Here is a 24,433-nt window from a genome sequence, read left to right as displayed (position 1 = left end):
ATGAGGATACAAGAATAGAGATGACTATTTTCAGTGGGATTTTAAAAATATTTTGGGAAGTACATTTTATATATATACACACATAAGGTAATAAAGTAATTGTTAATTAAACCTAAACAAATATCAAACTCTTTCTACATCAAACGAGTGTATGTATATGTTATGCTTATTCTTCATCACTTTCATCTTCCTCTTCTGCTTCTTGCAACCATTGAACAAATGGCTTGGCGGCTTTACGAACCTTTTTAGAAACATCTTTAGGAACATATTTTTTCGACACTTTGGATCCCCATTTAATAATCACTTCTTCACTAATTAAATCACGATCATAAAACCCATGCAAGATTTTAGGAGTTTGAGCAATCAATTCATTAGGATACAGTAATCCAATCAATCTCTCTAACCCACCAAGTAAAGCCTTTTCAAATTCCTCATCACCATTAATCAATTTAGTTAATAAACCGACATGAGGTTCAATTTGATTTAGGATATGTGCATCAAATAAAGTTTGAGCGAGAACTTGTAACGTTGCTGGTGATTCAACAAGGTCCAATTCAACAATCTTTTTGTAAATTTCAACATCAGATGGCAAGTTGGCAACATCATTGTTGGATTCAGAAAGTAACCAGTCACCCAATTGTTCATATGCATTAGAAGAGTCAAATGCTTCCAATTCACGTGCTCTTGCAGCAACTGCTTCTTCACTCATATCGACTGCCCATTCATCATCTTTGATTTTCAAATCTTGCAACATGGCAGCTTCAGCATTAATCTTTTTCGCCAACAAGTCATCATCTTCATCATCATCACCACCAACGACGCCATCTGCACCATCTGCGCGGTCCCCATTCTGATCATCGTGACCAGCAGCAATATCGGAAATTGACTTACCTCCACCAACGACATTAGCAGTAGCAGTAGCTGATTTCTTCCCCTTTTTATTATCAGGTGGGTTCTTGACGATATACGAGTACAATTTATGTTTTGGATCAATCTTGGTCACTTTCCCACAAGCTTTACAATCTCTCTCCAATAAATCCTTACCCTTGAGGACAATTTCCGTTTCGGGGTTCTTACAAGATCCACAAAGGACAAACTTGTTAATAAACCCATCCAATGAATCTTGCAACTCACTAGTATCATGAGCACCATTGACCAAGTACCTGTCAGTTTGAATCTGAGTCTGAGCTCCTAATTCGTACCCGAAAAACTTGACCAAGTAGGCTGGTGGACGATTCAAAGCTCTTGAAACTTCGCCCAAGTTGACAATGGCGGTCTTGATACCGTTTCCTCGACCTTCAGTCTTGGACTGGAGTGGAGGCATCTTGTACCTGTAGAAAGGATCGGTGTTATCACGACAGATATTTATAAATGACATCTTGGTTTAGTGTGCTTGTATGTGTGTATATTATTTCGGCGGTATGATTGTATGTTGAGTTGTTGTGTGTAGGTTATTGGTAGGAATAGGGTGTTTGAAATCTAGCATAAAAAGTTTGAATTTGAGACTGATGCTGGGTTGTTGTTGTTGTTGTTTCTATTCGCCACTGAATAAACTGTGATAAGGTAGGTGTTAATGTGATTTTGAAAATTTTTCTTTCTTCTTCTTCTTCTTATGATTCAATGTCGCAAATGAACTTTTCAAATTATACGACACTGAAACCAAAAGCAAAGCAAAAATAATAATTCCAATTACAAAGGCTTCTTCTACCTAATTAAAACCCATACTCTATATTCTCAAGAAAAATGGCCAATCCAGAGGAAGACGATGATGCGTACTTATACGGCTCAGATGATGATGATAACCAACCAGCAACTAAGAAACAAAAGACAACAGCACTAGCATCTGAACTGACGACACAGCTGCTGCCGCTGCTACTGAAAGATGGTGATGCCGCTGAAGCCAAGAGTGATACGCAAGACGGTGGCGAAATAGCAGAGAATGAAGACGGAGACGAGGACGAGGATGATGACGATGATGACGATGACGATGACGATGATGATGACGACGACGACATTGATATCATAATAGGAGATACGGCACCTAAACCATCCGTACCCGGCAACGACATAATATCAGAAGTAGCACCCCCACAATCCTCAACAGGAACACCCCAACCAGGGGCAACCACCACCCAAATCACAACCACAACAGGAACCACATCCAAGCTAGACGTCAATACCAACCCTGAATACGAAGGGAAACCATTAACTCAACTCGACCTCGAGATATTCAAAATGAAACCTTGGCGAGCTCCCGGTGCTGATATCTCCGATTATTTCAATTTCGGATTTGATGAGTTTACTTGGAATGCATATTGTCATAAACAGGATAAGTTGCGTGGTGAGTTTAATCCACAAAAGATTATGGCACAGATTATGAAAGGGCCCGGTGGGCCATTGCCTGGCACTGAAGTGGGCAAACCCGGTATGGGAAGCAATAGTGGTAGCAGTGGAATGAATAATGTCAATAGTCCGGTGCCTGGTAAGAATGGGATGCAACCTCCACAGCCGCCAATGGGTATGTTTCCTCCTGGTATGCCACCAATGATGATGCCTCCTGGAATGAAGATGCCACCGGGGATGCAGATGCCTCCAAATATGCAAATGCCACCAGGTATGCAAATGCCAAATTTCAACTTCAACATGTCTCCACCACCACCACCTCCTCCAAAGTAGTTCCCCAAATAGCAGCAACATGTATAGCTTATCACACTACAATCTAAGTATCTTTAAAATTCGTAATATTACAATAATCTCTATACAGTGCTTTTTTTTTTATATGGCACCAATACTCCTCTACTCCCTATTACTCAACTTGCTGCCTCATCATTACATTCACCCAAGGTTGTCGTCTAATCTTATTCTTCTGCACAATTCCTTCCAAAATTGCAATCCAGTTCTTCATTTCCCGTTCATTCGGAGCGCCAAACTCAATAATTTCCCCATTGGCAAATTTAATCTTGAACGAATGTTCAACAAGCAAAACATCACTGAAATTACGATGCTTAGAACTATGCATATTCTCCTTATCAACATACATCACATCAACAATCTTATTCAAATTGATCTTGGCGCGAGTCTTGTGTGAAAACTCAGAATGAGCAACTAATGAAGCTGGAGGGTAGAGTTTGAACCAACGACGTTTCCAAATTTCACAATCTCCACCTTCTTGATACAAGTATCCTTCATTTGTCATGTGTGAATCTTTGGTTAGTTCAGCTAAGGAATGATATGCCGATTTGATACTCGTTGGTAAGATTTCATGAGGATCGGAACGTGGGACAAATAACATTTCCACTTCCAAATCGGCAATCTTGTACGGCTTCAATCGTTGTTTAGATTGTGATTTAGTCTCCCATTCGTTGAAACAACTCAAATCAAATCTCTGTACTTTACCAGTGACTTGTGGTTCAAATTGGGCAAAATCAACATAACATCGAGCAAATGAACCATCAGTGGCTAATTTACAAGCCCAACTATCTTCAACTTTACTAGGTACAAACTTTGTCGTTGTGATGATATCCTTAGATCCAAATAACCGACTCAACTTGTTTCTCGACTTGACAACTTTCCGTTCACGAACTTCAACCAATGTCTCCTTTGGCTTATTGTAACTAGCCTTCATCGTCAAGATAAACTGTAAAGACTCGGCAACAATAAGCTCGAATTCTTTACCAATGGAAACAAAACTCCGATCCAAATCATACTCGGGCGTCTTGACACAATGGACCCCATTATCCAAGGCAATGGTGAATTTCCCCTTGTGAGCTTTCATATCGGGTAAATTAATATTCTTTATACCAAGTACTCGGAAAAATAACCGACCACGTTCTTGCCAAGCAACATCGGGATGTTCATCGTCAACAACCGCAGGATGAGACTTTTGACGTTTGTGCACATGTTCATGTTGCTGACTTTTAGAATCGGAGAATTCAGAAGGAACTGAAACAGCACTGGGCATGTTTGATTTATGTTCTGGAACCCATTTTTCTTGTTGATCGATATTATCTCTAAGTTTGGCATTAAGTAAGTCATCAGCCATTTCTGGTTTTGTATTTTCAGTCTTGGCAATATCATGAAACTGATGCTTTTCAACCAACTCAACTCCAGTAACTGATCCATTTTTCTTGACAAGTTTAACAGGGGAGCCAATCTTGATTGGACTTTTCCTTGGTGAGTTCTTTTTTGGCGTATGAGCATCCTTCAGAATCTTCTTGACTGGAGTAGCTGGTGTGTTGTCAATCGGTTTAGCAACATCTGGTTGCAAATTTGGATCCAATTTCCTCACAACAACGTACTGCAGATCCAGATGCAGTGGTGGCTCCTCTGACAAATTAGCATCCTGCCTTGACGTCTTTGGTGACAAATTTTCCTTATACAAGTAATTCAATGATGGTTCAATATCCAAGTCATCAACTCCACCCAAAGGCGCAGGTGGCGGCGTATGTGGCGAAGTATCAAATTCAAACTCTGGTTCTGGCAACGCAGCTTTCTTGTGAACAATTACGGTACCCGATCTTGCTGGATATGCCTCTTCATCAGGCTGACTTTTTGACATCAATTCACTAGCGGGCTTGTTCAACTCATCGACAAGATAAGGCAAAACATCAGCACCGGCAGGAATCATAGATTGGCGTGGTGAAGATTCGGTATTTGCATCATGGATTGATGCAGTTTGTGGAATAAGTTTATCATATGCATGTTCAGCCTCGGTGACAACTGAATTCTTTTTCGGCTTGCGTTCAACAAATTTAGCATTGGCATATTCATCCTGAGTCATTCCCTTTCTTGTTGAGAGAATACGCTTGACGTCATCTTTATCCATACTTGGTAGAGTCTTCATACCTTCTGCACGAATGGTTGGTGGTTTTCTTGGAACGACATCTTCAAAAATATCATCGTACATGTTTTTAGGTGATAGCACTGATGAAGAGCGCTTGATTTCAAAAGTAGGAACTCTAAATCTCGACCTCTTGGTTCCTGTAGGTGCAGCTGTCGAAGCTCTATGTAGATTGTGACCATTGGAAGAAGTTACTCTCGATCCTGGTCTAAGATCCCTATGTGTCCCTGGTTGTGGTGGTTCAATTACATTTGGATTGTTATCGATATTGGAAAGCAAATTGGAAGTATTAAGTTGTGCTGAAGGAACCCTTGATTGATTGGTAAAATGCAAATCATTAAATCCAGAGTCTCTAGATATTTCAGGCAAAAATCCTGACAAGTGTAAATCATCAAAATTATCAGGAGTAACCAATCTTCTCGACATGACATGGACTTCTTTAATCTTTTTGTTGTTCAAAGATGAAGGAATTCTTACTCTATCAATTGATGTTGCTCTCTTTAATTCATTCTGGTCTTCTTTGAGAGCAGCTATTAGTTGCTGAGTAGGTACTTTGTGCATTTGACTCTTTTTGTGCTTGCGCTGACTGTGCCAAATGGATATAAAGTTGTCTGGTCTGGGCTTTACTGGGTCATTTTCAGCCGATAAGGACCGTTCATAGCTCGACATTGAATCCATATTTTTTGTAACATCTTCTAATGAAGAGTAGTTGTTAGTCTCAATTGGTGGCAACGTAATATCTTCATTCGGTTCAACAATATTTGATGAGTTTGCTAAAATTGTGTCACCATCTCTTGGACCATGAGTGGCATCAACAGCTTCATCGATAGCTCTAGGAGGAGCCAAACTCTTGACCGGTTCTTCCTTTTTTTCAACACTCTTCGAAAGTTCATGCCCAAGTTCATTTGATGCATCGGCAAATTCGTCGTCAGAGTTGTCAGCTTCTTCAAGAATATTGGAATCGTCAAGTGCTTTGCTGTTGTCGTCATTATCCTCGCGGTCTCCATCATTACTATCTTCTAATTTCCAACCACTATCTGCATGAAATCTGATTGACATCATAGATTCCTCTGCATTTGAGATCCCCGTGGAGTCCAAAGTGTCATCTTGAGATGCGACTCCATTAGCATGAGGGGCTTGATGAGGATGGTATTGGTGGGTAGATTTAGTTGAATTGAGTAGATGTTGGACTGGTGTCTCGTTAATAATTCCTTGGGATGTATCATAAGATGAGTCATGATGGAACTCAGTTGACTCTTTCTTGACGACAACACGAACTTGAGGTTGAACCTCATCGTCAAGTTTCTCTTTCTTGACAACAATTTCCCTTTCTTCAGGCACAAACTCCTCATCATTGGAACGTGGCTCTTTCTTCACATGCACTTCCTTCTCCTCTGGAGCAAACACTGGCTCATCCGACGCTTTTTCCTTCTTGACTTTAACTTCCTTGTCTTGAGTAATCTTATGAAGTGCGACATGAGATGATGAAGCACTATTGAGCAAGTTCATAATCGATTGTTCAGTCCGAGTATATGAATTATCAAATGAATCCAATGGTTCATCCAGATGAGATTGTAGATTCACTCTGCTATTGGAATGATTCATATATAATGCATCTTCTGAGCTATCTCTAGGCAACATAGCTTCAACTGCTGCATCTGACAATCCTTTAATACCATCACGTAAAGCAAGTCCACGATTGGCCTTTGTAGGGGAACCAGGCACTGAATTTAAACTCCTGTTGTCTTCTCTTAACGATTGAAGTGAAGATTGTGATGAGCCCGATGATCGTAATTGAACATCTGGTGATTTCTGTAATGAATCCAAGGGGTTCTCCATTTGGAATGTTGGAGTTTGTAAAGAAAGTGATAGATGATGAATATTTTCTTTAGTCTTTTCCTTAGCTGCCAATTCCAACTCTTGCAAACGAGCATCCAAATCGTACTCTTCGTCTGATTGAGGATCCAACTTGTCATGATGTGGTGTAGCCTGTACTTTCTTGAGGGGACTATTGCCTTCACGAATCAAAAGTTGAGCATATGTAGGTTTACTTGTATGTGGAGGTGGTGGTGGAGGAGGAGAAGCTAAACTTTCATCTTCAGAGTGTATATGTGGATGTTCCCAATGATGAGAAATTGGCTTTTGAAGTGCCAAATGAGGTATAGTTTGTTGTTTTTGATCATTCTCAAACTCTTGTTGTCCTTGAGCATATTGATAAATTTTAGGGTCAGTTGCTGTAAATGCAACTTTTTTAGGGGAACCAGTTGGAGTTTTTTTCATAATGGACTTGTTGGGTGACGAGTTGGTGTAAGTTTGCTTCTTAGTTAGATTAACTGTTGAGGTTACTGGTGTTTGCAGTGTATAGATATCGATAGATCTGTACATGGTTTCAATTGTACCTTGCATATCAGCTGAAGTGTCAATGTCAAAATTTCTGTCCAATGATGATTTAAGCTCATCTTTTGAAGATGGGTAAAGTTTACTTTGAAGTTGTTCTTGATCACTGGCATATGTATCTGAACTTGAGTTTGGATCCTTCATATTTGTCTGTTGATTGGGGAATTTCAATGGTTTTGTTGGTGATGTATTGATGGACATTGATAAGCTATTTTCATTTCGCCTGTGGCTAGGTTCAAATGTTGGTGGAGGCGCTATACTCTCTAAATCTGCACTCATTTCTCTTAATAAAAGATCAACAGATTCTTTAGGATAATGTTAGTATTATTGATTAAAGGGTGACCTCAATTGAAGCTCAAAATCCCAAAGCTGATGGGTTGCTGTTACATACCATTTTCGTTTTTGAAAAAGTCTGTGCCTTGACTCAGTGATCGTGATATATCTTGGTTTGACGCGACGGGTGGTTCCAAATTAGACATAAATAGATATTAATAATATGAACGAGTGTGTTGTTAGAAAAGATTGTATTAGCTGTGTGGTTGAGTTGTACTTAGATTGATTCAAAATGAAGGTGAGTCTATTCTCTTAAGTTGAGTTGAGTCAAGTTCTTCTTCTGATCTTCTTCTTCTGTTGTGTTTGTTTTGTTTTTTTTCGTGTGTGTGTGTTTGGTTCTATTGTTCTTCTGCATTTGTTTGTATTTATTCCTAATTAGGAATATATAATAATAACACATATAACTGAGCTAAATTACAAATTACAAAAGCAAAAGAAGTCTTTATAGAATTTAAGCAGATTGCTTCTCAATTGAAGCTACTAAGGATTACTCATACATCTATAAGATAAGACGATGCTCTGTAACTTTATTTATTTAGGTGCTTTTCTCTTGAGAAACTCATGTAAGACTCTTCAAATATCTATCTTATATACACCTAGCTATCTTGAAAAGAAATGGTTCTCCTTCATAATACATACCTAACCAGTTGGCTGATACAGAGGACAAAACTGATTCTACCCAACTTATCTCTCTCTATGCACTTGGAAACAACAGGACTTTGCAATTTGCAGACGAGTTTTAAATGACCAGCAGCCTAAAATTTCTCATACAATTCTGAATCTGGAGGTAAAGAGATTTCAAACTGTATCACACCATCAAGTCCCAATGTCTTTACCAAGAACACTTCTGTTAGAAAACTTCTTTTGTTTGTTTTTTTGTCTTGTAAATTGTAAATCCTACTGTGTTGTTTGTATTTTGTGTGATTACAACACATATGCGCCTCGGGCTATTTTCTTTTTGCAACTTATTTACGTGAACAAGAGAACAACTAATCAATAAACATTTACAAAGATTTAAAAAAGATATCACTAGTCAAAGAGCCCATAAAACAGAAAGTTAAGGAGCAAGAAGAGTGTAAAATGAAGAGACAATCATAGTTCATGATCAAATTGAGTTCGATAATGTACTGAGTATAGCTGTCACTTTTAGTTTGAACAATGAAGGCTGTTTGCAACAATTGATACAGTATTGATTGCTATGGTAGCTCACGCTTAACATCCCAAACACTGTATTGAAATCAATGTCAATGAACTGGTACCATTTACTTGAAAATCTATATAAGTGGCACTTTTCACCACAATTCGTCACGATCTGTCAAAAGCACCTTTAAGGGTTGGTTTCTAAATCTAAATTGGCCACTTTTGTCCTCTTTCCTTGTGTGGTAAGCACTCCCAGCAAGATCTCTGTGTTTGGCTTTGAAGTGTCTTTATTATTTGTGGGGTAAGTTGTATCATGTGTTGAAAATATTCGTGTGTGGAAAATTCTACAAAGGGCGAAATGTGGTCTATGCGATGTTTGTGTGTCTGATCATGCTCTGTCTGTGTGTGGGGGTATCAACAGAATGAACACTCGTTGTATAGTGATGTATGTACAAACTCAATGTGTTCATGTATGTGATGTGTAATCAACACACACACACACATACGAAAAAGAGGGGCATAACACTTGAACACATTTGATAATGATACACATGTTAGATACAAGTACACTATGGGATGGATATAAACCCACCGCAGTATTTGTCAACGAGACTATAAATTGATCACTTGATCCAACATCAAGTGTGGCACCATAGCAAACCCAACCACCATCATGGAGCTATCCGACTTGCCAATTGATTTACTTCTCAGGATCCTCCCCATAGAGGACCATCTCCTAGACTTACCCAACAAGATCATTATTCCCTGGTTGAACTTGTTGCCTCAAAGAAGACTGTTTAGAATGTTAGGAAACAGTGGGGTGTGTTGCGAAACTTACCCGCCAAGCTTCATAACTTGGGATGGATATTACTCTTACAAATATGGAAAGGACCTGAAAACAATAAAGGAAAGTGTTGCAAAAGTTACCAAGAAGTTCGAGAACAATATCTACGTCAAGGATGGAACAAGTGTGGATGCAAAATACTATAAGAAGTTTATCATCTTCGACTTTGCAGCAGTCATTGACTTATGTTTGAAACGTAAATGTCCTTGGAGCTGTTTTCAAGTATGGACTGGGAATGAAGATGAAAGAGTTAATTTGTGGACACACTACTTTGCCGTGGATGGTGATAGCAATGATGAAGTTGGGAAACTGTGTCATGTAGGACTTCATGCTTCTGCTAAAATGACAGCTGAATTGAATCAAAAATTGAAGAACAGTGAACTGGATATATCCTGGAAAATAGATATCTATCCATCCTTGTTTAAAAATGTGGACAAAGTGGAGCTTGCCATGCTGTTTGACGACTTCATGGAAATGAAGCAAAACATTACAAACACAAAAGACCACTTGGCGCCGAGAGACTTGAGAATTCGTTTTCGACTGGTTGGTGTTAAAGTAAAGAAGAAGGATCATCCAGCTGATTTTCTTATTGAATGGGTCACTGATTTATTCGGCTTGGACAAAGTCCAAAACTTCACGTTGCATTACTTCATCCCTCAATCCACTTGCAAAAACCTTAAACGGCTACTTCGCCAAATGCCCAAACTTTTGCAACTTGACTTGAGCTTTGGTAAATTGGACTTTGAAAAAGTCGTTTGGATGTTGCCATTTAAAACTGTTGATTGTCACATTCAAGTCAGGGTTGATGAAGATTACTTTGAATCAAAGAAGTTCACCAATGCCAGCGGACTTTGGAATGTAGATGTCCAGGATACATCTGTTATAGTGGGTTGTGTTAGAAAGCCAATTGCTGATAATACTGTTGTGTACAAGTTGTCACTTGCAAAAAGTATTCGTGTTTGGTTAAACTACCGAAGATGGAAAAGAAAACAGCGCAAATTGGAGAGATTGAATAGAAAATGTGATGAGAATATAGAGTAAATAGAAAGACATGGCTAGATTAATCTATGTCGTCACTTACTCATACCTGAATGAATCATCTTGTCTCACACATGGCAATCTATTCGACGTTTCAGGAGATGATGAGCAGGGGGAATAAGGCATGGCTGGTTGATTCGTCGTGAAATCAAAACATTCCTGCATCACACAAGAATTTTCTGCAGCTTCTCATCTCGCCCCTTCCCCCTCTCTCCTTTCAATTACGATTCGTGTAAGTTTATGCATCAATAATAATAATGGATTTAGGGGAAAGAAAAATACAAACACAATAGAAAAAATCGCGCAATAACAAAAGACAAAGAGTATGGACTGGGGTATGAGGGCAGGAACAATCATACAAAACTTTGACACATCGATATAAGCTTCCCCCCCCCAGGTTAAACAGAATACCTATTATTTAAAGACCGGTACAGTCGGTACGAAAAAAACAGTTCAAAACAACTAACACAAACACAATTAGCTATATCCGAAAATTGTTTATGATTTTGATTTCAAATGCAAACTGTGCCTACAGCAACACAAAATACCTCTCAAATCAAATCAGCTTTGGACCGTGTTTTTAGACCGCGTTGTTCTATATTATTAATCTGTTTGAAAACACTCTAAAACTAAGCAAATTCTGCACCAGAAAAACCACGCCACTTAACAAAAAAAATAAAACATGTACAAAAATACAAACCTTAATGCATAGTAAAATCTAAAACTTAAAATTTTAATTGGTCGTCTAAGTTACATTTGAGTTAATAGTCACGCTTCGCCTCCTCATACATCTTCAAAACCACAACAACCAGCATTCTGTTTAGAAAATGATTTGCTTTTTGTTTATATAGAGAAAACTTCGTTTATAAAATTTTCTTTGTCTTTCCCTAAAAAATAAAAACAATTCTTTTTCCTGTTTTTTTTTTTACTTTCCCAACTAGAATAAGAGATATAATAATACTCCAAAAGGCAAAGAAAAGCTTATTATTCATCAAGAGTTTTCAATATCTTCTTTCCTTTCGTTTCTTTCAAATCCACGTTACAGTTCTGATCCAATAGATTTTTGGATTCAAAAATTTTCATTTTTTTTTTTTTTTAATTTCATTTTCACGTTAGGTGGTAATTTATATTCAGATCGTAACACAATAGAACATCGATCCATTGTTCATATCAAATCAACCATACACATAAGATCCTAAAAAATGAAGTTCAACAACCTTATCACATTATTCACTATCTTAGCCGCTGGGGCATTTGCCGCTGACGAAACCGAATCTGAAACAGCCACTAAATCCTCATCGAAATCAACCACCACGAAAGCTTCCAACTCCAAATCTTCATCCACCAACAGCTGTTCCCTTTCCAAAACCACCATTACTAACGCTACCGCACTTGGTCAAATTGTCTCATGTCCTACTTTGGATGGACAGATTACTATTTCTGGTGATGAGTTTGCTTCGGTTGATTTACCACAATTGCGTAAACTTGAAGGTGATCTTACTGTCATTAATTCCAAATCGGTTGTTTCCATCAATATGAACCAGTTGCAAAACATCGAAGGTAAATTGTGTATCACCAACATGACTCAGTTGATTACTATTGATTTATCAAGTTTGAGAAATGCTCAAGACTTGGAAATGGTTTCATTGCCTTCGTTTGCCAATTTGGTATTGAATCAAGAATTGCAAAGTACTGAGAAATTTATCTTGTCTGACACCGCATTATCAAACTTGAATGGTTTGACTTCATTCAGTAACATCAACTACATGAATATCAATAATAATAAAAACATTACTCAAATTCAGTTCCCATACTTGAGAAGTGTTTCCGATGCATTGATTTTGAGTTTTAACAATGATGATGCTTTGGTTGACTTGAACCAATTGCAATGGGCTTCTAACTTGACCATTCAATCAGTTGGTACTTTCTCGGCCAACGTTTTGCATTCAGTTAATGGAACTTTACAAATTAGTTACAATATCTTTGACTCATTGAATCTTTCCAACTTATCCTACGTTGGATCAAGTTTACAAATTTTCGCTCATGATGAATTGACATCAATTGATTTGGAAAACTTGCAGAAAATTGGTGGTGAATTGAGTATTTTCAACAACTCCGAATTGCAAGATTTATCCGATACTTTCCCCAGCTTGGAAACTGTTGAAGGTGCAGTTGCCATTAGTGGAGACATTGCCAACTTGTCAATGAATAGCTTACAAGGAGTTAAAGGTGACTTCCAATTGAACTCTACTTCAGATGAATTCGATTGTTCTAAATTCAACAAGTTGCATGATGATGGTGATATTGAAGGTCATAGATATATTTGTTCTGCTGCTAAAAAACCAGTATCATCCTCATCAGGAACTGCTACTCGTACTGGCGGAAGCTCTGCTACTGGATCATCATCATCATCAAGTGGAGGAGACAGCGACTCAACAACTAAATCTAATGGAAGTGACAAGATGGTCATTTCGAGCTTGGTTATACCAATTGGTTTAATCCTTGCCGTTGCTCTTTTATAAGCACCAGTGTTTCTTTTAATATGAAATAAAGACAGTTTACATTTAAAACTATGTAGCTTACATTATAATCAAATACTTATAAACTAATATAACAACCAATCCCAACCCACACATCTCTTTAACCACATCCAAACACATTTGCTTTCTCCATCCACCAGTCCCCATCTTGCTTTTCTCCTCCCGTTTCAGTCTACTCAATGGCAAAATAGTCCAACTTGAATTACCAGCCTTCAATCGCAAGTTCAGCTGAAGTATGACCACAATGGATACAACAGCCAACACAATATACACCACCACATTCACATATGGTGTCTGCACATAGCATATTTTAGTTTGATACTTCAACCCTTCGGGCAGTTTAACAAAACTGAGCAATTGAACAGCAGGGTAGTAGATCCCCATTGCCATTGACACTGATTTTACAGTAATTTCTCTCGTCCCTTGAGGATGAACAATATCACAATAATCATGATCATCACCAGAAAATATCAAATCCGGTTCAATTTTATCAAGCAATGAATTAGAAATCTCCTTTGTGAGAGAGTTTTGATACTGATACCCTCTTCCTAAAGATTCAAACTTGGGCTTCTCTCGAAATGGTCCACATTTCACATTAGGATCTCTGTAGAGCGGCACATGCGATAACAAAATCCGTGGCATATTCTTTTGCGGTAATCCATGAACAAAACCCGCCGCAGCTTGATTGATTTGCTCCTTGGTCGAAGATAAACTCGTCGTATCCACAAAAAGAAACTCAACACCACCAATACTAGTTTGTAAATTGGGGTTACCAAAAGTTTCACTAAACCGATCACGTATTTCCGGCCTTATCAAATCGCCAAACCCAATATCATGATTTCCCGGAAGGTTTGTAAACATTTTCGGATTCTCTGGATAAATCGACCTAAATCGACTCACTTCATTTTGGAAATACTCATCAGATGAAGCACGTCCATTATCCAATAAATCACCAAGAAAAATAGTCGAATTGGGCCTAAGTTTAATCAACTGGGCATAATTGCGTTTCAAATGTTGGTCAACTGTATGTTGCGATAGACTTAGCAAGTAAGGGTTGCGGCCTGGGTAAGTATGATTATCAATCAACTGAGGATCAGCGATGAGCAAGATGTTTGTTTGGTATAGGTTGTCACTACCAGTCACTTTATTTGATTGTGTGAGTTTTGGCCATTTGCATTTTCGGATTGTTCTATAGGGTACGTATTTCTCATTTATAAGGAATACAAGTATCCACGATATGAGCAAGTATCCCAATACTCTATAATCCTTCATCGTGCTTGGTTCGAAGAAGTGAAACCCTGTCTCTAATGAAAAAACGCGCGATTCCAAAAAACCTTTCGGTAATTTTTTCTTTCGAACTCCGCCCAAAGCCACGTCATAGGTCCCATAACGCATAACACGCGTTACGCACCCAGAGTCAACCATGTTTATGGTAACCATAATCCTAGTATCAATAACCACAGTGTTTCTAATCCTAAAACTACTCAACTACTTAAAAACAGTACCAGACTTATACTTGCACCAACAATCATACCCCGACACCACGCGTCTACCTAATGAATCACCAATTTACCATTCAACTAAAGCTCCAACGGGGTTACGGCTCGGGCTCGATATTCGATATGATGATTACAAGATTCGTAGAGGGAATTGTAATGATATTTGGGAGATTGCGATGAAGAGTGACGGAGTTAAGGGTATTTATGTTGGTGATGAGCTTGTTGAATTTGCTGTTATTAATTACTACATCGATCAATGGGAGAAGGTTAGTAAAGGCATCGAGTGTGATGTGATCAATATACCTGTCGATTACAAAATTGACGACCATTGGGTAATTATAGTATTAATTGGCCTCGTTAAGCAAATTCCATTACAATTTTACGACTCAAAAAAGGAGCCTAAGATAGGTACATCAATTTCAAAAATTGACCTTCCACCACCACAGCATTTGGAGCAAATCACCAATGAATATTCACTGGAAAAGGATAAAGGGATAGCTATAAAGTTTAATAAGCAGGTGAAATCAGGAATCGATGTCATTGTCGACTTTACTCAATTGAATTTAATTAGTGCTGTTGCATCATCAATTAAACATTTACCAGTGAATTACAATTGCAAAGGGAAATCAATAGCAATTATGCCTTCACCTGACTTGGAAGGTGTTTCAAGCACAATTGTCAAATTGTTAATGGCATTTGTATGTCAGATGGAAATACACATTGAAGATGATGCAAACTTCAACACAGATATAACTTGCCTTCCTGAATCAAAAACTACACCATTGTTAAATAACTTGTCATGGAAACAACACGTGCGCTTATACTTTCTCCACCTTGGTATCTTCTCCTCAAACAAACTAGTTTACGTTTACTCACCACTAACCCACCCAAAACTCACATCATCACTACTCAATCAACTCCGCATAACAACAAACTCCCACATCATACGTGAATACTACACCTACAACATCATGGGCCCCATTTTAACCACCGACTACTACGAATACCGCACATATACACGTCAATTTGGAGTCATGCCCCAATCACTAGAAATGAAGGTGAGTAATATGACAGCTGATAATGGATTGGGTAATTTGATGGTTAGGGGGTATACTATTGGGAAATCTACAAATTACTTGAATGGGATGGAACAGGAACCCAAAAAGGAAGACGCAAATGGCGATGGGTTTATGCCTGTGAATACTAGAGGCAAATGGGGAACAGATGGATGTTTCTACATGATTTAGGAAGATAATATTGTAAATATAAAAAGTGTCTTGTTAGTTTTCTAAACTTTGATCTTTTTGATATTGTCGAATAAAGCAACAGTAATATCCTCACCATCTCTGCATCTCTTCTTGGATGATTGTGCTTGTTCTACAACAATGAACACTTTACCATTGACTTGTTGCTTGAAATACGATTCAAATCTAATCTTGACAATTTTCAAATTATCAATATCCAAATCTTGGAAAAATTGCAACCATTTAGTCAATTTAAAAGAATATGAGCCAAGATCCAAATCCCAAATCAAATCATTGGATAAAATTGCGTCACTTTCACTGTACAGTGGAGATTGGCTTTTCTTTTTGATAATTTGATACTTGATGAAATCATAGCCAAATATGAATAAAATATTACACCAGTTTTCATATTTATCACCCATTAACCCTAATTCATAGTTTAAAACCTTGAGTATTTGAACTTCAATATCACGTAAATGTTGGATATTCTTGGTTTCTTCACTCAAGCCAACTATTTTACACCATGATTTGAATGAGTAGTTGTAATCTTGATTGAATTTGGAGGCAATTATAACCAATCCAAGAAACAAATGTTGACACTTGATTGGCAACGGAGTAACACTGCCGCTGGAGGTGGTGATCTTGATCAATTTGTAGATGTAAAAGCAAGCCAATTGTAAAGATTGAATTGAAGTTTTGGACCGTTTGAGAATCTCAATAATAAATTGTTTGATTTGCTTAGTGTCACAATTATGTTGCTGTTTTGAATACAAAATCTTCAATAAGTTGGTGGCACTATTGACCAAGATTGAGTTGAACTGTGCCTTGCTTAGATGTGCTGGATGATAATAATCGTGATGGTTTGGTGCAGAAGCGGTAGGAGAAAGTGGAGTTGGAACTGATGATGATGAGTTTTCCGTTTCAGTGGTGGATGAGGATGTATTTGGTGGTGTTAACAAGTCAAATACTTTGCTGGTTTGCTGAACTTGTATGGCTTCCTCTTGCTGTTGATTCTTGCAAGCAGTAGCTGGTGAAACTGGCGATTGCATGGTGTAGAAACTAGTAAAACGTTAAAATGATGAAATGAAAATGAATAAACAAAGCAAAAAAATAGAACCCTTCTTCTTTTCTTGATTGTTTATGTAAAAACCCCGTGAAACCTGAATGAATAAACGCCTGTACGTGAACAATAGAAAGGCAATCTCTTTTTTAAAAAAAATGCAAAAATTGGAAGATAAAATAGCAAAACCCCGGTGATAAAATCGTAAAGTGTAAAATATAATCTCTGACTGATAACAGTAAGCTGGCAGTACCTTTTGATAAGACAAAAATCTCTTCAATACCTAATACTGATAAATTCGTTAAAAAAAAAGTGTGTGTGGCAATGGGTGAACTAACTTAGTAAAGTAAGCTTTGTGGATTCATCTGAGCTGTTAATAATGTGAAAGGTATAAGTAATAAAGATATAAAGTTATTTTAAAATGGATTTAGTTGATCAATGATGATACTTTTATGTTGATGTGTTGAAATGTGGCTGCCAAAAATCAAAAAACTCAACAAAATCCTTGTGTGTTAGACTACTGTAAGTTGTGTTTATGTGAATGTGAATTAGTTGGTGCTTGAAGTGTACTTTGGTATAGATATATATAGTTAGTTATGTTGAGTTAAGATGATTTAATGACTCTGGTGTGGTGTGGTGTGGTGTGGTGTGGTGTGGTGTGGTGTGTTGATATGTATTTATACTGATGATGTGTGTGTATATATGTCTTATGAGTAATTTTTATTTATCGATAAAGTATGTACTGCATATAAGAGATGAGTCAAAAAATGGATAATAAAACATCCACACCGCAATATGTAAATAACTCTTCCGTCGGGTCATCCACAATCAAATATTTCTCCGTTATCGCCTTCCACGAATTTTGACTCATTTTTCGCATTTATACTTCCGAAGTGCACGTGATATGATCTAAGAACATAACCAAAAACCAACCAACATACTATTCTGTTCCAAGTGGGTGTTCACAAAACTCTCTCAGGTTTCTCTTTAAAATGTTTTCATTCGCCTCTACATAATAAGCTTTTCTCTCTTTCTAAAGAGCTATTTTTGGTGGAGTTAAATCCAAACCAGTTCCTGAGCTATCAGATGACTGCATCTCGTTTATGTAAGCACTATTCCAAAAGATAGTAGTAGTGTTAGGTAAGTCGACCTTCAATTCATTAATATGCGTTTTTAATAATAGTCGGTTGCCTGATAATATCAATTCCTTTAATCTCTCATGCTTAATCTTGCTATTTTGCCCAATAGATTCAGATGAAATAGTCATCAATTCATTACTAGCTAAGGAAAGCAGTTGGAGCTTAGTGGATACTGGAGCAAACAACAACTGAACTTCCTTTATTCCGTTCTTGGAGAGGTCAATCACCTCTATGGAATTGTAAAGGAATTCGATTATAGCAGTTTTGGTATGGTTTTCTCTGAATTTCAAACGCTTCAAGTTCCTCAACTGGCCCCATTGTGATGGGATTTCCTCAAAATTTGACTTTAATACTACAATTTCTGTAAGCGACTGGGGAAGCTCAAACTGACTAGGAAACTTACAGCCTTGAATTTCAAGATACTGTAACTTCAGATATTTTTCCAAACTTAGACTCTCCTTGTCTAAAAAACAATAAAGTAAAGTAAGCAGAGTCAAACTCTTACCTAAATCTTGAGAGTCAAGCAGTTGCATGCCATTGAGCTCTATAGTGGTCAATCCTGGTGTTGACAAGTAAATATCCACCGCATCATCTGTACTGAGACATAAACTCTGTAGTTCAAATTGGGCACTATCACTGCCATTTGATAGATTGAATGCTTCTGTAACCAGAACACTCAAGCGTTTCAAGCACTTGGGAATTATGTCTGCACTCACATTACCAAAACGATTGAAACTTAAATCCAATTCCACTAGACTGCCGGGGAAAGTCACGTTCTCAAGTGACTCGAGACTATTGCAATCTAAATTTAAATGGGTAAGATATTTTGGAAAGACTGCATCCTCCAATGACCCAATACCATTTCTCGACAAATTTAGCACTTTCAAACTGTTTGGAAATTGAGCTCTATAAAGAGTTTCAATACTGTTGCTTGACAAATTCAACGTTGTTAAATAGCTGGGAAATTGAGCTCCAGAAAGAGTTTGAATACCATTGCTTGACAAATCCAACGTTCTTAAATTGTCAGGAAATTGCACCCCTTCAAAATTATTAATCAAGTTGCCCGATAGATTCAATTCTTTCAAATTGTCAGGAAAATGGGCCCCACGAAGAGTTTTAATTCTGTTGTCAGATAAATCCAACTCTCGCAAGTTTCCAGCAACATTTATAGCATCTAATGTAAATTGTAAGTCATTTGTTGGAGATTCTAAAGCATCCACATCAAAGCCAAAACGGTAGGCATCAATAGCTTGAAACCCAGTACGAGGCAAACACAGACTATTCAGGCTTCTCTGGAAAACGAACTTGTGGCGAACTTCAGTGTACACCTCTATAAGCTTCAAAATTTCAATCGAGTCAGGGACCACAATACAACCGTTTCCAAGACCAAGTATGTAACATCGATCAATGCAAAGTATTTTCAAAGATTGGGGAAGTTCAGAAACGTCAGTTACTTGACAAGATACGGCGAGCTTCCTTAGTTTGTAGCATTTATCAAGAGACGGCCCTTTCAAAACCAATGCACCCAGTAGGTTTAGCACCTCGATATTTTTCAAGTAGCCCACGTCAAGATCACAATCGCGGTCGTCATACATTTCCATCGATAGCTCCGTGATTCGGTCTTTAATAGGGAATAATGTGTCATTAAGTTTTGTAAAATCAGTTCCCGAATCACACAATCTCATATCAAAACCTATAGTGGAGTTATTGTTTGGTTGCAAGTTTGATATCAATTGTTGAAGACCAAAATAGTAACTGGGGGTAAATATACTAAATTTTATCACAAGATGAACTCGTAGCTGCTCTTTCAGACAGTAGTTATCAAACATGAGAAGCTCTTCAACATCCCTAAGATCAAACACTGTATTTTCAATCCAAGAATCGTGAATATCCCAGAAATGCCCTTGATGCTCCAGTACTGTGTAATGACAGTCAAATACGAACAGTGATTTCCTCGCTATCTCATGATTGATTGCACGCTTCAAGTTTGGGTTCAGTTTCATAAAAGTTCCATCTTCAACTAACAACAAAAGACTGTTCACCCCTGCCATGGAAATGATATTACTCAAAATATCAACTGGAAGTAAATCCAATGCAATTCTCTTCCTTGAAGCAGCAGGTTCAGCCATGCTCATTGCTTCAAAACAGTCTAATTCTCTTCGATCTAGAAACTATGTGTGTACGTGTGTGTGTGTGTGTGTGTGTGTGTGTGTACTGTACTATTCTGTAGTCAATTGAGTGCCAACCGCTGCTCTTATTGAATAAGTATTCTAGCCTCGCTGTGGTCTTATACTTTATACCGTATAAAAGTGTGCTTTTGAAGATAGAGAGGTAAATATATAGTAAATTAGAGGAAAATTTTGGAGTTAACGAGTTTAACTTCGGAATTAAAGTTTATGTTGACTAATACTTGATTGGTTGAAATTTCTGCCCCTGGATGATCGCGACTTATATAAACATATGGTGTTCAACAAGTCAATGAACAGCCAGTTCTATACAGTAGAGAGATTGCCATGCGGTTTCGTTTAATTAACCACGGTCACCAAGGGTTTTCGGACCAATTAACGAAGTCAATTGGATTTTATTCCTTAGAAAATCTTGATCGGCATCGTGTTGAAGCCTAGTCACTTCTTGGTTTGTCTAGAAATCTTCAAGGCTAAATTTATTATGCACTAGATTATACTCACTCTATATCTCTAAACACTCAAGCCTTGCACTGTGATCCTTCTTCATTTAATTCTCTTAAACCGTAACAATGTATTATCAATTGTATTTTATTCTACTAACTCTAACTAAAACCAAAAATCAACAATATCAGACTCATCGGTTTGCTTGACTGGTGCAATAGCAATCTTTTTGGTGTCAAAATTTTGTGCGAAGTAAGCGTTTCTGAAAAACGGAAGACCAAGCATTTGATGTTTTGGATTATTAGTCGAATGGATTGATGAAATACATGTTGAGCCAGATACTCTGTGGAAAAAATTTGAATAGAACAAAGGTATGTTAACTGGTCCAATAGTTATTGTCATGTTCTTGTTTCCACCAAAGACATGATCACATGGAACATATCCCTTTTCGTCAGCACCAATGTCTTTGAATATCTCTTGTACTACACTATCCAATAAGAACATAGTAGGGGTACCACAATCGTGAGTAATTGGGTAATCAAGAGGAATGACCTTTCCACTATAAGTAGTAATCTTCTTGGTTGGCATGGGTCCCGTGGATTCAAAAATGAACAAGTCTCCTTCATACTTGGCCTTATCGACACCTCCCAAGAGGAAAGTGCCATCGTTCCCTTGCCTCTTGAAAACAGAAAAAGCAGCATGGTTAATTATCCCAGCAGCCTTAGTTGCGGTAACGTAGGTGTCATCCCTACGAGTATTGTATCCAATGCCTAATATACCGATTTCATACGTCATGTTACTTAATAAGGCAAACTTAAATTGAGAAAGCTTGTCACCACTGTCAAAATACACATCATCAGCCACCTCGGAGCCGGCCATAAGGGATCCAAAACCTGTTTGTGCTGGAATAGACAAGTTCTTAAATGTTGTAGAATGCAATGGGTTCCAGCTAATATCAGAAGAACAAGGCTTTCCACCACTGCAAGTCGAGCCTGCTCCCGGCACGTTCAAATACAAGCTACCAGTGTCAAGAAACAAAGGTACTCCCTCTTTAGCCGATCCAATTTTTAAGTTAACTCTAAAGCGTCCATCATAATCAGCAAAGCCATTGGTTTCAGATCTCTTGTCTAATGAAGTAGCCTGAACATCTTCAAAATCATGAGCAATAAATTTGTCATGTCTCTTCTTGATGGAAGTACCGTTGGCAAAGAAACTGAATAAAATGGCCAACACCAATGAGTTTAGCAACATATTCATCTTATTGATGAAAGCAAACATTAGGATACTATTTTTCAAGGGATCACAACCAGATTTATAGTTACTAAATTCTTCGTGATTATACCAGGTCATCTCATGGCTCTTACTTTGTGAAAGGTTGAACTGGACTGTTGCTGTTCCAATTGTGTTGCCTCGCGGAAATTCGCTTTTCCCAACAAACCAAAGCAGAGGAAAGCTCATAACCATAGAGCTTTACACTAAAGCGAATGCTATTTTGCGATGGATTAAGTAAACAATGAAACTTTTGGCGTAGCAATGCTGGGCAGTTGCACAAAGAACGAGCAATGACTTTCAAAACAAATGTAATTCATGGTTTGTATACTTCGAGCTTTGTAATTGGTGAGCTGATATCGAAAACTCCATTCTGTGTAATGATAATACGTTTCATAACCATTTTCGTAATTGCAAGTCCGTCACACTTCTCTAGCACTGTAATTAAACCATATGACAACAGCAAACAGTTCCTTGGATTCGTGCATTAAAAAAGTATGAGTCATGTTGAAGGCATTTCAAGGAAGAGTAGAACTTCAAAGTGAAATACATACGAAGTGACGCTACCAAACATAATGCATTATCAGCATATCTTTCGGCAAAGCTCGTTTCAAAGTCATAACTCTTCAATGTTGCAATCACAGGGAGGTTTGTCAGTGGAAGATTCGTCACATTACATAACAGCATTCGTAATATACTAGATTGAACATTCTTGCATTAATCCTGGCACCAAATATATAATTATAGCAATCTACACAAAATAGCTAAAACCAGAAGTCAACCATATCAGACTCGTCGGTACGCTTCACGGGTGCTATAGCAATCTTTTTGGTGTCAAAATTTTGAGCAAGGAAAGCATTTCTGAAAAACGGAAGTCCAAGGAATTGGTACTTTGCACTATCAGTCTTGTGGATTAAAGAAGCGCAAGTCGTGGAAGATATCTTGCGAAAAAAGTCTGAGTAGTATAATGGTATGTCGATCGGTCCAATGGTGATTGTCATGCCCTTATTTCCACCAAGTACATGATCGCATGGTACATGTCCGTTTTCATCAGCACCAATATCTTCATAAATCTCTTGTATAACGCTATTCAACAATGTCATTGTAGGGTTACCACAGTCTTGAATAATTGGGTAATCAAATGGAATAACATTCCCATTAGATGTAGTAAACTTTTTGGCTGGCATGGGACCAGTGGAATCAAAAATAAACAAGTCTCCTTCATACTTGGCCTTATCTACTCCTCCCAAGAGATAAGTTCCATCATTACCCTGGCCCTTGAAGACTGAAAACGCACTGTGATTGATTAATCCAGCTGCTTTAGTTGCAAGAAGATAGCTAGCATTTGTATGAGTACTGTATCCAGCCCCTAATATACCCAATTCATACCGCATGGTGTTCAACAAGTCAAATTCAAATTGAACAACCTTGTCACCATTCTCGAAATACACATCATCACTAACCTCAAACCCAGTAATACCAGGACCAAAAGCCGATTTTGCTGGAATGGTCAGATTTTTAAATGTTTTGGAATGAAATGGGTTCCAGCTGATATCAGAGGAACAAGGCTTACCATCCTTACATGTTGAATTCACCTCTGGAACGATCAAACGCAAGCTACCAGTGTCAAGAAACACCGAGACTTCCTCTTGAGCTGATCCAATTTTTAAGTTGACCTTATAGCGCCCCATATTATCAACGAAGTCAACGGTTTCAGATCTCTTGTCTAATGAAGAAACCTGGACATCTTCAAACTCATGAGCAATATATTTATCGTGTCTCTTCGTGATGGAAGTACCGTTGGCAAATAAACTAAATAAGAATGCCAACACCCATGAGTTCAACAACATATTCATTTTGGTTTGATGAAAGCAAAAATTGGTATTCCAGTTTTCAAGCAATCATAGCCATATTTATAGTTACTGAATTCTTCGTAATTATACCAGGTCATCTCATGACTCCTATTTTGTGAAAGGTTGAACTGGACTGTTGCTGTTAGCTTGCCACGCGGAAATTCGCTTTTCCCAACAAACCATTGCAGAGGAAAGCTCATAACCATAGAGCTTTACACTAAAGCGACTTTTACAATGCTATGGATGCATTGACAAAACAATAGACCTTTAGCGTAGCAATGCAGAGTAGTTGCACAAATAACGAGCAATTCACTTTCAAAGCAAATGAAATTCATGGTTTGTATACTTTGAGCTTTGTAATTGGTGAGCTTCTTTTAATTTCTTAGCCCCTTCCAGTGTCAGCAATGACAATACGTCATAGAATCGTTATGGAAATTGCAGGTCCGTTACATTGTTCTAGGAGAATGGATTAACTATAATATAGCAGTAAACCCGTTGGATGACCAAATATCGTAATACATCAAGAAAAGAGTTGGGTTCTTAAAGGCATGAAGTGACGCTACCAGAAAATAATTTTCCTCAACAAAGCACTCCTACCACCAATCGATAT

The 24,433-nt window shown here is 37.8% G+C and overlaps 10 protein-coding genes across 10 annotated transcripts; 4 read left to right on the top strand and 6 right to left on the bottom strand. All coding sequences in view use genetic code 12, as the record gives it.

The window, feature by feature from the left end:
* Positions 1-166: 166 nt before the first annotated feature.
* On the bottom strand, positions 167-1,324 carry TIF5 (translation initiation factor eIF5; the record flags this gene model as incomplete). Its single annotated transcript, XM_067694614.1, has 1 exon — positions 167-1,324. The coding sequence occupies one exon, from the start codon at positions 1,322-1,324 to the stop codon at positions 167-169; it is 1,158 nt and encodes a 385-aa protein (XP_067546918.1).
* Positions 1,325-1,743: 419 nt separating this feature from the next.
* Positions 1,744-2,676, top strand: I9W82_005437 (cleavage polyadenylation factor subunit; the record flags this gene model as incomplete). Its single annotated transcript, XM_067694613.1, has 1 exon — positions 1,744-2,676. One exon carries the CDS (start codon positions 1,744-1,746, stop codon positions 2,674-2,676), a length of 933 nt encoding a protein of 310 aa, XP_067546917.1.
* A 130-nt stretch (positions 2,677-2,806) lies between these two features.
* Positions 2,807-7,716, bottom strand: INT1 (Int1p; the record flags this gene model as incomplete). Its single annotated transcript, XM_067694612.1, has 2 exons — positions 2,807-7,542; positions 7,629-7,716. The coding sequence occupies 2 exons, from the start codon at positions 7,714-7,716 to the stop codon at positions 2,807-2,809; spliced, it is 4,824 nt and encodes a 1,607-aa protein (XP_067546916.1).
* A 1,667-nt stretch (positions 7,717-9,383) lies between these two features.
* Positions 9,384-10,595, top strand: I9W82_005435 (uncharacterized protein; the record flags this gene model as incomplete). Its single annotated transcript, XM_067694611.1, has 1 exon — positions 9,384-10,595. One exon carries the CDS (start codon positions 9,384-9,386, stop codon positions 10,593-10,595), a length of 1,212 nt encoding a protein of 403 aa, XP_067546915.1.
* A 1,199-nt stretch (positions 10,596-11,794) lies between these two features.
* On the top strand, positions 11,795-13,114 carry ECM331 (Ecm331p; the record flags this gene model as incomplete). Its single annotated transcript, XM_067694610.1, has 1 exon — positions 11,795-13,114. One exon carries the CDS (start codon positions 11,795-11,797, stop codon positions 13,112-13,114), a length of 1,320 nt encoding a protein of 439 aa, XP_067546914.1.
* Positions 13,115-13,171: 57 nt separating this feature from the next.
* On the bottom strand, positions 13,172-14,404 carry I9W82_005433 (uncharacterized protein; the record flags this gene model as incomplete). The annotated part of the gene is made up of 1 exon (XM_067694609.1): positions 13,172-14,404. One exon carries the CDS (start codon positions 14,402-14,404, stop codon positions 13,172-13,174), a length of 1,233 nt encoding a protein of 410 aa, XP_067546913.1.
* Positions 14,405-14,555: 151 nt separating this feature from the next.
* I9W82_005432 (uncharacterized protein) lies at positions 14,556-15,878 on the top strand (the record flags this gene model as incomplete). Its single annotated transcript, XM_067694608.1, has 1 exon — positions 14,556-15,878. One exon carries the CDS (start codon positions 14,556-14,558, stop codon positions 15,876-15,878), a length of 1,323 nt encoding a protein of 440 aa, XP_067546912.1.
* A 41-nt stretch (positions 15,879-15,919) lies between these two features.
* On the bottom strand, positions 15,920-16,924 carry PCL5 (Pcl5p; the record flags this gene model as incomplete). Its single annotated transcript, XM_067694607.1, has 1 exon — positions 15,920-16,924. The coding sequence occupies one exon, from the start codon at positions 16,922-16,924 to the stop codon at positions 15,920-15,922; it is 1,005 nt and encodes a 334-aa protein (XP_067546911.1).
* Positions 16,925-17,968: 1,044 nt separating this feature from the next.
* I9W82_005430 (uncharacterized protein) lies at positions 17,969-20,203 on the bottom strand (the record flags this gene model as incomplete). The annotated part of the gene is made up of 1 exon (XM_067694606.1): positions 17,969-20,203. One exon carries the CDS (start codon positions 20,201-20,203, stop codon positions 17,969-17,971), a length of 2,235 nt encoding a protein of 744 aa, XP_067546910.1.
* Positions 20,204-20,866: 663 nt separating this feature from the next.
* On the bottom strand, positions 20,867-23,826 carry I9W82_005429 (SAP98; the record flags this gene model as incomplete). The annotated part of the gene is made up of 3 exons (XM_067694604.1): positions 20,867-22,086; positions 22,525-22,681; positions 22,753-23,826. 3 exons carry the CDS (start codon positions 23,824-23,826, stop codon positions 20,867-20,869), a joined length of 2,451 nt encoding a protein of 816 aa, XP_067546909.1.
* Positions 23,827-24,433: the final 607 nt, after the last annotated feature.

The sequence above is a fragment of the Candida metapsilosis genome, assembly GCF_017655625.1.
Source record: "Candida metapsilosis strain BP57 chromosome Unknown scaffold7, whole genome shotgun sequence".
NCBI classification, from domain to species: domain Eukaryota; kingdom Fungi; phylum Ascomycota; class Pichiomycetes; order Serinales; family Debaryomycetaceae; genus Lodderomyces; species Lodderomyces metapsilosis.
The sequence above is the reverse complement of the archived record's forward strand: the minus strand, read 5'-3'. Positions and strand labels throughout refer to the sequence as shown.